This window comes from Poecilia latipinna, unplaced genomic scaffold (assembly GCF_001443285.1).
Source record: "Poecilia latipinna isolate Pla-1442-1.1 unplaced genomic scaffold, P_latipinna-1.0 Scaffold198, whole genome shotgun sequence".
Taxonomy (NCBI): domain Eukaryota; kingdom Metazoa; phylum Chordata; class Actinopteri; order Cyprinodontiformes; family Poeciliidae; genus Poecilia; species Poecilia latipinna.
The window spans coordinates 660654-676648 of record NW_015112814.1 but is presented as its reverse complement, the minus strand read 5'-3'; the positions used below and the strand labels follow the sequence as shown (position 1 = coordinate 676648).

At 37.6% G+C, this 15995-nt stretch overlaps 1 protein-coding gene across 2 annotated transcripts in view; it reads right to left on the bottom strand.

Annotated features, from left to right (window-relative positions):
- Nucleotides 1–15995, bottom strand: part of LOC106946630 (protein tweety homolog 2-like) — a 33908-nt gene that overhangs the window by 3759 nt on the left and 14154 nt on the right. For both annotated transcript variants that reach the window (XM_015031092.1, XM_015031093.1), the window contains exons 4-10: nucleotides 11208–11428; nucleotides 9703–9798; nucleotides 8447–8519; nucleotides 2522–2591; nucleotides 2383–2438; nucleotides 857–949; nucleotides 656–748 (exon numbers count right to left, since the gene is read on the bottom strand). In XM_015031092.1, the coding sequence (XP_014886578.1) occupies nucleotides 656–748; nucleotides 857–949; nucleotides 2383–2438; nucleotides 2522–2591; nucleotides 8447–8519; nucleotides 9703–9798; nucleotides 11208–11428 (702 nt within the window). The remainder of the gene's footprint in view (nucleotides 1–655; nucleotides 749–856; nucleotides 950–2382; nucleotides 2439–2521; nucleotides 2592–8446; nucleotides 8520–9702; nucleotides 9799–11207; nucleotides 11429–15995) is intronic.

The following is a 15995-nucleotide window of genomic DNA, read 5'->3' as shown; positions in this document are numbered from 1 at the left end:
AAAAAAAAAAAAAAAAAGAAGGAATCAAATGGAGAAATTCAAGTAGAATCATAAATGGATTGGTGCAACTTCAAGTTCTGAGGATGATAGGTGAACACCTTGCAGATAAATGCACTCAAATCGTTGTCAAAATCTGTTAAGTTACTGGCCGGTCAAAGCCGCTTTTAAAAATCAGCCAGATTCTTGTACATTTTGTTAAATCGACTTAGTTCAACGTAGATTTAGCTTCTTTATAATAATTTACTTTCCCCAGGTGTGCTTTATCGGCGTGCATTTGTTAGTGAGTAACAAATCTACGTTATATGTAACTTAACTGGTGTGAAAGCCGGCCTTTCGGTTCAGCATTCTAAAATCCAGCTGACATTTGAATGCGGTCCTCCGTCCAATTTTGATATATGCAAAGCCATTCTTATCTTAAATGAAAACAGGTGAGATAAGTCGAAACTTGTGGGTCTTTTATTATCAGAAGACCGAAATTGGCGAGCAGAGCCTGCCTCTCCCCGACACACAGCGTGCAAACTGGTAAAGTGGTGTCAGTACACAGAAGTACACAGAGATAAGGTCAAAAATCAGCCAAGCTAGGCCTCTAAGTAGCTTTGAGCTCTGTTTCAAAGAATTTCTATTAAAAAGTGTCCTAGTCAGACTCTGACCTTACCTTATGTATCCCGCGGCAGTCAAGCAAGGCTGTTAACTGGTGAACATTGAACTCTGTGGAGTTTAGCAGCCTCTGGATCCCTAATAGGTCTCTCTGTCAAAGAAAAAAATAAGAAATAAAAAAGGTGCACAAGGGGAGACAATGATATGCAACCTTCCACAGCCTGGGGTAATGGTGGGCTGTTGGGGCCACCACTTATACCTGAGCTGTGGGAAAAATGGGTATGGAGAACTGCAGCAGGCCCTGGATCTGGATTTGCATTGTGGTCAGAGAGCGCTGGCAGATCGTAAGTGACTGTTAAAAAAAAAAAAAAAGAACACAATCAGTCCTTATATCATATAGGTAAATATAAAAAACAAACAAAGAGGATCTTATTAAGTAGAGCAGTGTTTATGCAGATTTAGACTGTAAACAAATTTGGCTTAAAGAAGACCTTAAATAGATAGGCCTACAATATCCTACCACATCAATTATCTTTCATCTCCGCTTTTTCGCACTAATAATCTTAAGCAGAAACAAAAGAGCAATATTTATATCAACTGGGACATCAGATTAGGGATTATCTCTTCAGACAAAGCAGGCATCACTTTGCTGCAGAAATGGGCGCCATGATGACAACTAAACATCCAGGATTTTTAAATAATTATAGGTCACGGGTTTATCCTCTCAGAGAGACGTATCTTATATGTCTCATGAATGCAGAGCCACTTGAGACCACACCATCTGTCACTGAAAATTTTCTGAAATAGTTATTATAATCCTCCCTCATGTTAGGCACGGACGCGTAAAAAAAAATGGGTTAGTGTTTATTTGACGAGGCTTTGTGACTCAGTCTGGTTTGCCTTGAAAATTATCAGCTTCTGAATAGCAGCTCAGTTTCAAACCTGCAATATTGAACCCGCTTTAATCTGAATGCTCAGCAGCTGTGGCATTTCTGCTGTTATTATTTGGAAGGAGGATGTTAGTGGATCAGCATTTCAAACACAGACAGTTACCTTCTTTCTAGGGACATGAAAGGAATACAAATGTTCCATTAAACAGCCATTTAAGAGAAAGTGATAAGCAAACACACTTCAAACACTCAAAAACCACTGCATTAACACATTAGATCACCATGGAAATGCTATTTCAAAAATGTATTTAATATTATAAAAATACGTTGAAAATGTTTTCATTTGATTTTGTTTGTGGAACAAAATTGGTTATATACAGAATTGCTTAAACAGAGATATATCGTAAGGATTGAGGGCTATTTGTTTTTACGATTGTAACTTGTACTAATATACCTAAAATTTAGTCTTTTGAGAAATTAAAATACTACAGAAGACAAATTAAATAAAAGGTGTTTAAGACAAAAATGTCAGCTAACTGAAAATCCATGTATTGCACAATGTAAGCACTCCATCCTTGATTACTGTCGGACTTCACTGTAACCCCACACAGGTAAAAGCACCAGAAGTATGGGTCATACACAGGAAATACACACACAAATTCTATTGAAACTGGAAACCTAAAATAAGTAATGCGCCAATAATCAATCTTCTGTGACCTGCATTTCTTTTTTTGTTTTGTTTTTTTTTTTTTTCCCCACAAGTAGGGGTTTGCAATAAATTAGCTACATCTAACAAGAAAATTCACACCTTTTAAACTGTAATCTATTTACTAGTGTGTGATTTATTGCCAATGACTACACAGATAAGAAGACAGCCAGGACATTTGGTCAATACCTGCTGGAAGGGGTTTTGCAGATTCGGACTGCAGAACAAATAATAGTGTGCAACGTCTGCAAGGTGAGAGAAACAGGAAGGTTAGTATCATGCCTTAATGTTCAGAGACAAGAGCTGGTGTCTGTGCGAGATAAATTACCCGCAGTGAGGAAATCCTTAGTTTGGTTAACAATGAATTTATTTGGAGACACACAGAAGTCGCTTGTGCCCTAGGAGAAAACAATAGCACATTACCGCCATGCAAGACTGAAGTAAATGCATTACAAATTGCATAACATGCAAACCCAAATTTATGTGAAGCAACAGAATAAAACTTCACTCGGATGGGGGGGGTTACAGATGATGTCTCTGCCAGAGAAACATCTTGGTTTTCAGGATTGTATCCCCTTTAAAGTGATTTGTCATAGTGCATCATTTTGCAGTAAACTATTTTAACCCAGATCTCTCCAGATATAGAGATGCATACATTTCTAGAAATGATTAAAAAAAAAAAAAAACCGTCAGTGTGCCGGAATAGGCTTTGGGAATTGCTGACCCTACAGAAAAGTGCCACGCTTTGCTAATCATGAAAGAAAAGTACTTAAGTTTTCCAACCGTCTCTGATCCATCAGCGTAGAATCGCTAATGTGCACACACACACACACACACACACACACACACACACACACACACACACACACACACACACACAGACCGACGGCATTTTTCTGTTTATCCTCATGAGACATGATGGTTTCCTATATGATATCTAGAACCCCCTCCATCATACACATATTTTAAAGCTGGACCTCAATTGACACCAATAAAGCTCAAAGGCAACCAGGAACCTGTTATCGTTCCAGATCAAACGCCCATCTATTTCAAATATGTCCACTGTTGTAAATGTCAGTCACCATCAAGAGGTGTCTTTTTCCAACTTGTCACTGTGAAGTAGGCTCAAAAGGACATGACAGGGAGCAGACTTGCTTTGATTCTACCAACAAGTGATGCAACACACAGACACATATATAGAAAGAGAGTGAGAGCTAAAGAGAAAAAGAGGCAAAAACAAAGCGTAAACCAACAAAATAAGTAAAAGAATGATGTGAGGTCAAACTTAATGGATCGAAATAATGGAACAAAATAATTTTATTTTGTCCTGTAAGATAAATGTAAATAGTATCTGACTGTTTTAAGCATTTTAAAGTACACTTTTTATTTACTTTATTTTTTTCTATCTACTAATGATTAATCAAAAACAAGCCCATCAAATTAAACAGTGGCAATACTATGTACAGTAAAAGAAAGTATACTCTTAAATATTTCTAGGATCTATAGGAAGAATTCAGTCATCAGTAGTTCTTCAGTATTACAACTTCAGTAAATTCTTAAATGTTAACCTGAAATGCAAAAAAACACAAAAAGAGAAAGGAAGAAACAAACAAACAAACAAACAAACAAACAAAAAAAGCAACAGAAATAAGTATACTCCAAAATCCCCCAGAAGTTACTGGGTGTGTACTTTCTGTTCACCTTGCCCGTGGGTGTGTGAATCAGTCTTTTAATCACTTTATAGCAAGATTGTGGTGGAAAATGCTCAGCTTGTTATCCATGTACTAGCATCATTTTAGCTACTCGCTACACTCGTTGATTTCAACTTGCAAAAACGTCTACGTTTGTTAGGAAACTGTTGAGAGGACTGTTATTTTACATCTACATTTTTCATCCCTCTTCCATACACTGTTCATGCCGTTCCCAGATATGGGAACGGCACAAACGGCTTTGTAACTGTACTACGAAGCAGGATTAGTGGCTCAGGGAGGTAACTTCAGGTTCACGTCGGGATTTGGAGTATTACAAAGCAAGTTCTCCTCTTACCTTACTCTATCTCTGTAGTAACTTATCTGGAAACCTCGCCTGAGGTTTGTAGTGGCAGTGCCCTCTGTCTGTTCCATTATTGCACATATTAAATATTACATCACTGACTATTCCAAGGTTTGTTTTCATTACATTTAAAATGCTTATTTTCTGTCTCTTTCAATCTCCTTAGAACTAAACAAATTTCACACATCGTATACTCTATCGTGATTCCTATACTACCTCATAATATGCCTGTAAATCTTCTTATTAACACCTACCTGATATAGGTTTAAAAAATAAATAAAACTATCATATTGACTTTTGAAATGTTTTATCTAAATAATTTTACATTGCATGCATAGCTTAAATACAGTATTGCAAACTTTTGCTCCTTGATAGATCGTGAGTTTACAGCATTGTTAAGCTTATACTTAAACTTAGACTCAGTTTAAGGGTCGGCAACCTTTAATAAACTATACTGAGAATTTTAGAAGTTACAATCTTAAAACTGCAAAAAAAAAAAAAAACATTACTCATTACTACACAGTGTAAAAAGGTTCCTCACCCTTCCCCTCACATGAAGAAACAACCTGAGCAGTTTGCATATGTTTCTATTTATACAAAACACAGGGCACCACTCATTACATTTACCAAGACAAAATTTTCTTAACTACAGTACTTTATAATGGTCAAGGTAGGAGGCACATGTTTATGAATTAGCCAGTCATGCAGTTGGCATAATGAATTAACTTGTAATAGCCTCATAATTTCCATAAAGCTGAATGCCAACTGTGTTTATTATGTAATAGTTAAATTTACTTGAAAATGAACATTAAATTTTGTGGGTGATAAGTTGAAACATTCCGCTTACTTTGTATCAACATCAAGGCAACTTTACATAAATGTTATAGACTAAAAGTTCAGTAACACTTTATTTGAAGGGGTGTGCTGACATGACACTGTCATAAACATGACATAACATCTGTCATGAACAAGAAGAAGTCTTTATGAAGGTTTATGACAGTTGTCATGAAGTGTCATTTGGTAAATAATGACACTTTTAATGCAAAGTTGCTCTAAAAGTTGCATTAAAAGTCCATTAAAAATGCCAACTTTCCATGATTTTGTAAATAATGACAATTTAATGCAACATTGGCACTTTTAATGGACTTTTAATGCAACTTTTTAGAGCAACTTTCCATTATTTACCGAATGACACGTCATGACAGCAGTCATAAACATTCATAAAGACTCCTTTATGTTCATGACAGGTGTTATGTCATGTTTATGATGGTGTCATGTCAGTCTTATGCACACCCCTTCAAATAAAGTGTCACCAAAGGTTCTAACTGTAATAATTCATGTTATTTTTAAGCAGCATGATTAATTTGCTACTTCTCTGTTTTAGATTAAACTAATTAGATAATGCTATATGTTCTGGTTTTACAGCAATACTGTGGTAATTTTAGTGAAGGTTATTGTATTGTGAGAATCTCATCGTGTTTACGGTACAAAACTACAGAAGACCCATATGAGACTCAGCAGGCTCATTACAGTCTGAAGCAACTGGCTCATTAGTATTACTCTGACACAAATAGCGTTAGTCTTTGAAAGTGAAATCAGTGTCAGAATACCACCAACCTATGCTTTGCCGAACCAGAGACCTTAAACGCTGATCACCACTGTGTAACCTGACTGTAACTTGGCATAATGAGACACTAAAAGACACTGTTGTAAATACATGCACATTTCACAGACATTCGTTTCAAAGTGCTGAATCCGAGAAAGATGATCAAACATGCAAACTCCTGCGTGAAGCACACGCTTGTCCCGATCACATGACGCTGTGTTTTCAACCCAGGACTGCCTGGATGTTGCTCTCCATCTTTGTCTCATTATACTTGTAGGGACATTTTGTTTATGCTCCTTCTCATCAAATATGTATAAATCTGAGGATTTTCTAGGACACCACCATCATCATGCCTCATCTGGGAAAAAAAAACAAAAAAAAAAACATGTTTTTTTTTAACTAATGATGTGCAGGTGCAACAAGTTTATTTGCTTGTTTTGCATACTGTCCCACATTTAGGAACATGATTTTTTACATATGAGTTGATCTTGCTACAAAAAAAAAAAAAAACAACATTAGGACTCTTCTGATCCATCTGAATATTGTATATGGAAGAATGCTAGAAGGTTGGCTGACTGATGAGGATAATTGTTTGGTAAATTTACCCCAGTTCACCTGTTATTCCACAACGAGATGGATGAAGGAACTTAACACAAACAAACTCTACCCAAGTATTCTAGATAATCTGAGCTTGACATCTCGGAGGTTTCATTGCAGAGACATTTTTAAAAAATATCTGCAGTGCATTGCTAATGGCTCAGCGGATGAGAATCGACAAAAGTCAAAGTAGATGCTTCCAGCTTCTACCCATGGGAAATAGTAAGCCCTCAGCAGTGCTATTGAGAAGTGTTTATTCTCCCATGGTTTTTGTTTGTTTGTTTTAGATTTTTGCTAAATTAATTGCCTTCTTGGAAATCGGAAGAGCGGCGAAGACGCAACAAACATTACACAGGCATTAAGGGTGGTGAAAATCTATGAGTTTTAAAGGTTAAAAAAAAAAAAAAAAAAAAAAAAAAGGGAAAAATGCTCCACAGAGCCCCCTAAGCTGCAGTTCCACTAAGCAGTTTTACAATTTGCATATACATCCATATTTCTGCAGGGCAAAAAAAGAGAAAAACTTCCAATCAAAACAGGATTCGAAGTTATCAAGACAGTGGATTTGATTTAAATCCCCTATCTTGATATTTTACACATGAGCTCCGTCTAAGAACTTTGAACTTGATCAGCTTTAAACTTGATCATTAAGGGGTCGGACCTCAAAATGACATGTTTTTGTAGCTTCCTGATAGAAGGTCAGTCACATCAAACGTGGCCAAAGCAATTTTGCCTGCAAAAAGGAAGTCATGTTTTAGGTTGAACACATCTACTGCACCCCTTAGAATATTCAAAAAGTACTTTTGGATCAAAGATGATATGTTGTAGACTTTTCACACAACACACTCCGACAACATATGTTGATCTTGCACCGTGAAATGAAATCAATATGTACTCCCGACACTGGCCAGGCTTCAAAAACGTCTCACTATAAAACACAAGAGTCTTTAAAAAATATCATCTTCAAATTCTGTCAAATAACAGACAACTTTAGGGAAGGTAAGCCTTTTTTATTTTGTAGCTCTAAAAACAATCCTTCATCAAACAGGAAGTTATTATTTTTGGGATGATGAAGAGTCGGCACACAGCCTCAGTTATTATAGCTAGAAATGAATGATCGGGCCTGAAATCCTGATGGACCCAGACCCGGACTTTCAAATACGCATAAAGACAATGACAAAGTCAGCCTTCCAACACCTGATAGACATTTCTAGGAATACAGAACTAATGTCCCAGCAAGATCTATAGAAATGTATGCATGCCTTTATCTGTAGCTGAATTGATTACTGCAGCAGTAGTGTCTTCACAGGTCTGCCTTCAACTTTGGTTTGAAACTTTTGCACGCTCTCTTCCTTTTGTCTCCCTTGAAACTCTGACAAGACGTCAAATCCTTAGGGACAACACACAGATGTGAGGTTTTGTCTGTCGTGGACATGAGGTTATGGGGGAAGGCTGGAAGCATGGGGTTATCTTCTAAACCCCCAACAGCGTTCCTAATGCGAGCACCATTAACCACATAAAACCTAGATGTGCTGAACACATGGTGAAGAGCTCCTAAGACAGAGCAAGCTCTCAAAAATAAGGAACCTTAAAAGAAGCGGGAGAAAAACAAGCTTTCTTTAATATCTCTGTCTTTAAGAACGAGATCTTAAAGAAAGAGATTTTAAAGAAAGCAGAAGCCGCAATTAAAGCTAGAAAGCTCCTTTGTTTGCACCGTGGTTAAAGACTCTTGGATCTAAAAGACTTGGGAGGCGTAATCAGCTTTACTGCGTGGCTGACCTTAGTAAAGAGCTTAATATAAACTACACAGACTCCTATAAAGAAACCAACATGTTTGTTAGTTGGTCCAGAAGTTTATTGGCAAATACCCTCTTAGGAGGAGCTGCATGAGACAAATATAAGAAAGTAAATAAAAAGCCTCTATAATCAACATAATGGGATTTTTTTTTTTTTTTTTTTTTTTTTAGGCTGTTTCATAACAGATGCGCCTATTTTACTCACCACAGCTGTTGCGGTGCCACTTCCTAGCGCAGCCCAGCTTAGAACCAAGGATAGTATCACAAAACCAATGATCCTAGAGAAAATAAGAGCATTATGGAGACTGACAGAGTTAAAGGGAGATACAGACATTATAAAAGGATTTTCACAAAAATCCACAAAATACTTTCTCTCCATAAGAATATACCCCAATTCCAGAACATAAATGTGCTTTTTTCCTCTTGTCCACTGACTGAAGATTTACTCTTATCTGCTTATAAGCGTAACCCACAATGCTGTGGTGCATTATAGATTAAAGTCAACAAGAAACTGTGGCAACTTTCTACTTAACTAAACTCCAGTAATAGTTTCACAGGCTCCAGTCGGAATCTGCCGGCTTCCAACCCGCCATTAAGGATTGGAGAGACGGATGGCGGTCTAGTTTTATTTAGCCTTAAAGGACTGACAACTGACAGGGTTTTAAAGTTGAGGAGTTGCAAAAAGATACTATTGCACAAAATCTTCCAAGTATTATCAAGATTTTTAAAGTGACTGCTGGCATGCAGCTCCGAGTGTGGGCTAGATAAGCGGTGTAAAAGGAGGAAAAAATGGCCCTGTGATGGATATAAAAAGGCAGAGGAGGGCTCCGCTGCACTGACTCACTCTTCGGACCCTCTTGAAAGCACCAATAAAGCAGCCTGAGAGCACTTAATAATTAGTTAAGGGAGCAGTCTTATCCTTCTCAGCCGATCAATAGGCATTAGTGGGGCCCCATTAGAGAGGGATGTGAGTAGCGATCCTGAGCATCATCTGGTAACACTGACACGTAGGTTGCACTAAATTGGGCAAATGGGATAGGGAGCCTGAAATGTGGATTTGCCTGTCAGACATCATTGCTGGTTTGAATCACGGCCACTAATTTAAAGAATCGAGCATTACTGCGCCGTCTCTGTCGATTTCCTTTAGTTTTTTTTTTTTTATATTTGAAGCTATTTTCAATCAGCTGCTTTGACTAAGGGTTTGGTAGATTAAGTCTGCTGTAATTGTATTTGCAGATGAAGGAGATGCCACTCAGGAGATGAATAAGAGCTTTTTGAAGATCTAATGCTATCTTGTGTTCTGTTAATGGAGGGAGGGGGTCATTTTTTATGGTACCAGTGAGGCTGGCTGGAGCCCATCCTTACTGTGATCTCTCAATCAGAACAACAAACACACAGAAAACGGAGTCTTACACTGAGATAAGAGGCAGACTCCTTTAAGTTCGCATTCATGGTACCTACGTGATCAGCAGACATTGAGACTGTTTTGCTACTCCCAAGCACATGACCAAGCAGATGACCAGGTCAAGGATCAGCAGCAGGAGATAAGTCAGCCATCTGCAAAACGGAAGAGTGCTGCATCAAGAAAAAAGCTTCACTGTTACCTTTCATACACAAACAGCATTCGATATGCATACGTACAAGCACCAGCGCGTGCTGGCCCGACATTTGTTCACGAATGAGGTGTGAGATGTCTGTATGCCTCGTCTACCAGCACCCTTGTCTCCTACTTAGAGCCTGTCTGTAGCAGGTAATTTCCATCTTGTTGGGCTTAATAATTCAACACAGCCAATCCATGGACATTAATTTTTCATTTTCCACTGAAAATGTCCTTCACAAAAATGGCTGACGGTGAGCTTCGGCTTGAAGTGTGAGCGTGCATATATGTGATCTGGGACAAGCCAAGCAAGTTCCTATGAGTAAGTCTCAGCACCCAGTGACTCACCAGCACGATCCATTCGGGGTATGTTCGCAGCATTATTCAAACAGGCAAATTTTCACGACACTATGAACTCACCGTTCACTAGACCGTTCTTTCTGTGCTATATAATTAGTGGCGAATATGATTCCCTCCTGCTCGCAAAGAAGTGCAGAGGTACTCTTGACACAATAAATAATTACTTCACTCACAGAAGACCGTAAATGAATGGAGGCGGTGGACTTTTACTTCGCCTGTGAAAGGAGAACCGCCGAAGTCCTTGACGTAAGTGAATTCAAAGTGAGAGTAGAGAAAACTATAATGCTGGAAAAACAGAATAGTGTCATTTTATTTTATTTTTTTATTTTCCAAGTAGCACTGGATTGCTGTAACATTTTCTGTTCAATAAAACTCTGCTGCAGGCTGTTCAATAGCCACATAAAATCCAATCAAGACCCAGGGGATCAGTGTCAGATAACTGTGGTCCAAAGGAAAATCCGGTGTTGGTGGACAAAGTACACACCATGTGGAGTCATCCTGGGTGGTGTATGAAATTGATATTGGGAGGTTTTAGTACAATGTGTATTTGTGGATGGTTGTGCCTTGCTTGGAATTTGAGGAATTACTTTCTATTCCTCTAACTAACTATATATATATATATATATATATATATATATATATATATATATATATATATATATATATATATATATTTATTTATTTTATTTTATTTTTTTCGGATATGGAGATCATTTATGACCAAATAGGCACTCTGCCATGCATAATTATCTGGGCAGGGAATATGTGTAAGAACTCAACTGTATGATGGAAAATGAGCTCAATTTCAGCTTCCATTTATTTAGCAATCAGGACAAATAGCTTTTCCGGGTTGAATTTCTCAGGAGAGATCAATAAAATCCCATCTGCTCTGTGTCTCAGTTGTATCTCTACTACTGCTCCATTCGAAGCAGCATGTTTGCCCCATCTGCATGCACATAAAATGAAATCATCTCCATCAAGTCAGTGGAGTTGCTAAAGCCCCACCTACCTGTAATACTCAACGAAAGCAGTCTGGTCTGCAATGGCTGCCAAGTCAATCTTGGACTTGTTGATGTCTGGCAGAGCCGTCAGCTCGCGGATAATGTTGTTGACCATTAGCTGCAGGAAGCGCAGAGCCTGGAGATACTCAAGCTTAGTGGCAAAGATCTCATCCAGCCTTTCTAGATGCTGTTTAAGTCCAGCTTCCATGTTGCTTCGAGCTCCTTCAACCTAAACAAGCACAAAAATAAATACGTTTCAAAAATGTAGGTGAAAACAAAATCATAATACAAACAGATGAAATACACTATAGGAGATACAAAAGCTTATATATATAACATATCTCCCTAACTGTGTTTTACTGGAGTAAATAATGTCAGAATGTAAAAACTAATAATTCTTTGAAGACATGTTATTGCACAAGTCTTTGATTACAGGAGGAGATTTATGAGAAGCATAACTAAAAAGAGCAAATAGATTTTGCATTTAATTTTGAATGAATACAAAGGAAATGAGTTACTGCTCTTCTAATTCACTGACAGATTTAAGACCTCGGGACTCTGAACAAGTGACAGGGAAGAAAATAATAAATGTTTCAATACAGGAATCGTTTCTATGCAACATAAAAAAAAAATATAATGTTTGTCTTTACAGCCATTTTCCTACAACATTAATGACAAAACATGTCATAAACAGGATCTCAAAGTTTCCCTTTGGTTACAACAGGAAAATGCAGAGGCAGTTCAGAGTCTTATGCATCCTTCCATTATGCCAGTTCTTCCTCAAATGCAAGGAACATCAGGAAACATATCTGTGGTGGCCAAATGTGTGTCCTTACTGCCAACACAAAGGCACATCTGCACTACAAACTTCAATCCTTTATTCTGTCTGTTGCACCACAAAGATGCATCAGTTCTAGAGATGCAACGAGAAGCTGAATGCTGGCCGACACCGAATAAAGGAACAGTTGACACGATTGCCGGTCAGAAACTAAAAATTATTTTCTCTGTCAGTCAGTAAGCATCTCATATCCAATCTTGAAGAGGTTTGCTTCAACAACAACACCCTTTGTTGTGGGAGCTGTTACTAAGGGAAGAAGGCTCAGCTATGTGTTTTCAGTACGGGTGAGATATTTTAAGCACATGTCAAAACAAAAAGCCTCAAGAACAGAAACTGCATTTCCTACTGAAGAATGGTGACACTGCTTTGTTTTATGTTTTGTAAGAGTCCATTTCTGTCGGTGGTGGTGCATGCTGGATTTCTAAATGCTGGCAGTCTTTTGGAGATCTTAAGTTGAGTGTCTACTCACTATAGAGAGACTCCTGTTTTGTTAGCTGTGGTTGTTATTTAAGAAAAAAAAGTTTAAATTATTACCTCTGCCTTTATTTTGTCTTGCTTTGATGATATTAAAATCCTGTTTTACTGCATAGTTAGGTTTTAACTATGGGTGTTTTTGCCCAATAACCTGGGAAATTTCACTGTAGATGTAGATTTACAATAATGCAGAGAACAACTATGTAATCTGGTCCTGTTTTTGTTTGCTTATACATTATGTGAAGACAGTATTTGTTTTTTTTTATTTTCCCCACAAAGTAGAAAACATTCAACTTTTCAATGTAAATTATTTGAATTTTTAGAGAAGCCAGAATCAGATCAAATCTACATCAACGGATCGGATGTTTAAAAGCAATCAGGAATCGGAAGTCAGCCACAAAATCTCTGATCAATACTCCTCTCTACTTCTCTAACCCTCTAATTAAACATAGTGGAGTTGTGCACTGAGGCCATCAAGTTGAGGTATACGATTCAGTCGAAACTCAGCTCTGCTAGATTACAGTTTCTCACCAATTGGTATCGAGCCAGCAGGGGATCTTATATTTATTCTCATTTCCCTCATTGGAATCTCTTCCTGAATAAATTTGAGTATATTCTTCCTCTATTTTTCTATATCCATGTGCCCTCCTTTGTCTGCAATTCGCATCTGCTATTTTCGAACACCCACCATCTTTCTTTTCTGCTTTGTTCGGATTACAAATACGGCATCTTTTTATGTTCACTTTTGAATGCTTTCTATTACCTGTGCATAACATGAATTTTTTTTCAAAATTCTATCCTAACCAGTGTTTACGCTCAGTAAAAGAAGTTAGCAGTTTGCTACACCGAATAAAACTGACATACTTCTTGGATTTCATAATGGCAAAAAAATGTTCAGATCCTTGAGAATTTTTAGAACAGGCTGATTAAGAACAGTATTTTCTGCTAATTTGATTGCATTTTTCAAACGTCCTTCTAGTTGGAAGTAGTCGCTGTGTCCACCGTGTCCCATGTCCAGCTCATAACAAGTTCTCAACAGCCTTCTGTCACACGCTCACTTATTTTAACAAAGAACCATGTGTGCAATAAAGTGTCAAGAGCATCTGATGGCTGCCGGAGGGCAGATGTTTGTTCAATTCAGCATTCAAAGTCAGTATTTGTGTTGGCATTGATCTTTGTAAGGTCACACATGTATTTATTCCTTATTACTTTCATTTCGTTTCTATTACGTTTAGCAAACCTTTTGTTAAAATTAACTTCGCAAAAGTTTGACTCCAGTAAACCTTGACTAATGTCTGAATTATTAAGTAGTTGAAGGGATTTGATGTGTCTACGATATTACGTAGAAAAGCGTAGCTAGAACGTCCCTTTAAATCACTGCAAACTTCACAGCTGTATGGCATTTTATAAAAGATATGTCTTTGAGAGGTTTGACTATTATAAGCAAAAACTCGAAGAAAAGAGCAAGGATTTACGTGTTAAAAAAAGCGTGTGTACAGGGTTTGTTAATAATCATGCAATTAGGTTAAATGTTAAACTGTTTGGGATTTTTTATCTTTAAAGACATAAAAAAAATAAACATCAAAGCAATTCAGTTTGAGTTCTAAACTCTACAACAAATACAAAATGATGGTTCAAAGTTATTCTGAACAGATGTTAAATTCTGCAACCCATCATCAGTGAGCAGAAGCTTAAAGTTCTTTCTTTGCATTTTCTCACCATAACTTTTTTTTTCTCCATTTCTTTAACTCATTAGATAAACTTAGCCGAGACATTGCAGTCCTTCACCATGAAAACGTATCTCAAGGAAGATAGTTTATCAGTCTCCTCAACACTGCAGAAACATCATAACCCTGATTACGTTTTGCTGAGAGATGCCAAGAATGATTCCTAAGTAGGTCCACAGAATGAGTACTGATGTGGAGATGCTGCACAGATTCAGGCCCCTCTTCTACTCAAGCAGTCCCAAAGGGTAGAGTGTTACGATTGCCAGTAACCTGCTCTCACTCCCCACCCCTATGTTCATCATCCCTCACAGTTCCTGCCAGAACGCCTCGGATCTTATCCACACGCCTTCTGCCTGACTGTGAAAAATGGAATCCATCAGCGAGTTGCTGGGGGTGGTCCACATTTCCCTAATCTGGACTGCCCTGTCTCCCTTTAAAAATGGATTATAGCTCTTTTTTTTCCCCCCCACTCAGAAAAGCGGGTCATAAGGAAGATTCTCCATACTGGACACGGCTGTAACTGAGACTCAGCAGCTGCTCTGCCTAAAATGCCAGTTTTAGATCCACGGCTCAACGGTTTCGCTTTAATTCTTTTGTTATTTTTTGGGGTGACACATACAATATTTGCTATAAAAATTAACCGCAGAATTTTAAAGTCAACAAAGGTCAAAGACTTTGAATCAGATTCCAGAAGAAAGACATTTAATAGAACATGTTTATGAGGAAAAAAGTAGCAATCATTTGGTTGCAAAAAATCACAAAGAAGCTTTTAACTTTAAAAAGGAAGCAGCACGTAAAAGAGTGTGCGCTCCCTTAAATTGGAAATGCACATTTCGATATCGTGTGATTGCAATGTTCTCTCACCCATTATTTCCTGGCAACTGTGAAGAGCCCTTAATATTGCAAGCTGAGCATGAGAAACAAGACTGAATTATAGAAAGCGTGTGAACAATCAAAGGCCCCGTTCAATAGCAAAAAGGAGAATGGTCTGTATCTAATCTTTCTCACTATGAGACATCGCAGGCGGCCTGTCAATTTCATTATAGGAACACCCATAAAAGCCATGAGCAGCGTCAACGCTTCTTAGAGAAAATCACTAACCTAGGTAAAGAACTGTGAAGCAGATATGAAAACAGAAAGGATGACTACGATTGGATTACTTGACAATACATAAAAAAATAAATTACCAAAATGCTTCGAAATAGATGAAAAACAAAACCGTTCAAACTAGAAAAAAAAAAATGTCTTTTTTACTCTAAATTGTAAGGCTAAACACTACCAAAATCAGCTTCAGCCTTATAGGACAATTCAATGCCCAGGTCATCGGCTCTGTAAGTGGAGTAAGTTGCATCAGCCTACAATTTTGCACACAAGAAAGCCTTTGTATCTCTGGGGAGCATTAATTCTTTGTATGCAGCCATGATATATATCATGCTTTAGGACTGAATCAATAAAAGGAACCTGAGAGGAAGTCGACTGAAAGGGTGTAGATAGAACAATCAAAGTTGCATCCCACCTCTACAGTTATTGTTACACCAAGCACTGAATAATGTAGTTTAAAAAAAAACTTTCCCAAAATTGGCTTGCTGTGTTTTTCTGTGGCTTTGTAAGAAATGTTTTGTAAGAAAATGTTATAACTATTATAATATTTTACTGACCTTTCTTTTTTTTTTTTTTTTTTTTTTTTTTTTTAAAAATTTATTTTCCAGTTTTTTTCCGGTTTTTAGCCCGGGGTAGTTTTTTTAATTGCCCCGCCT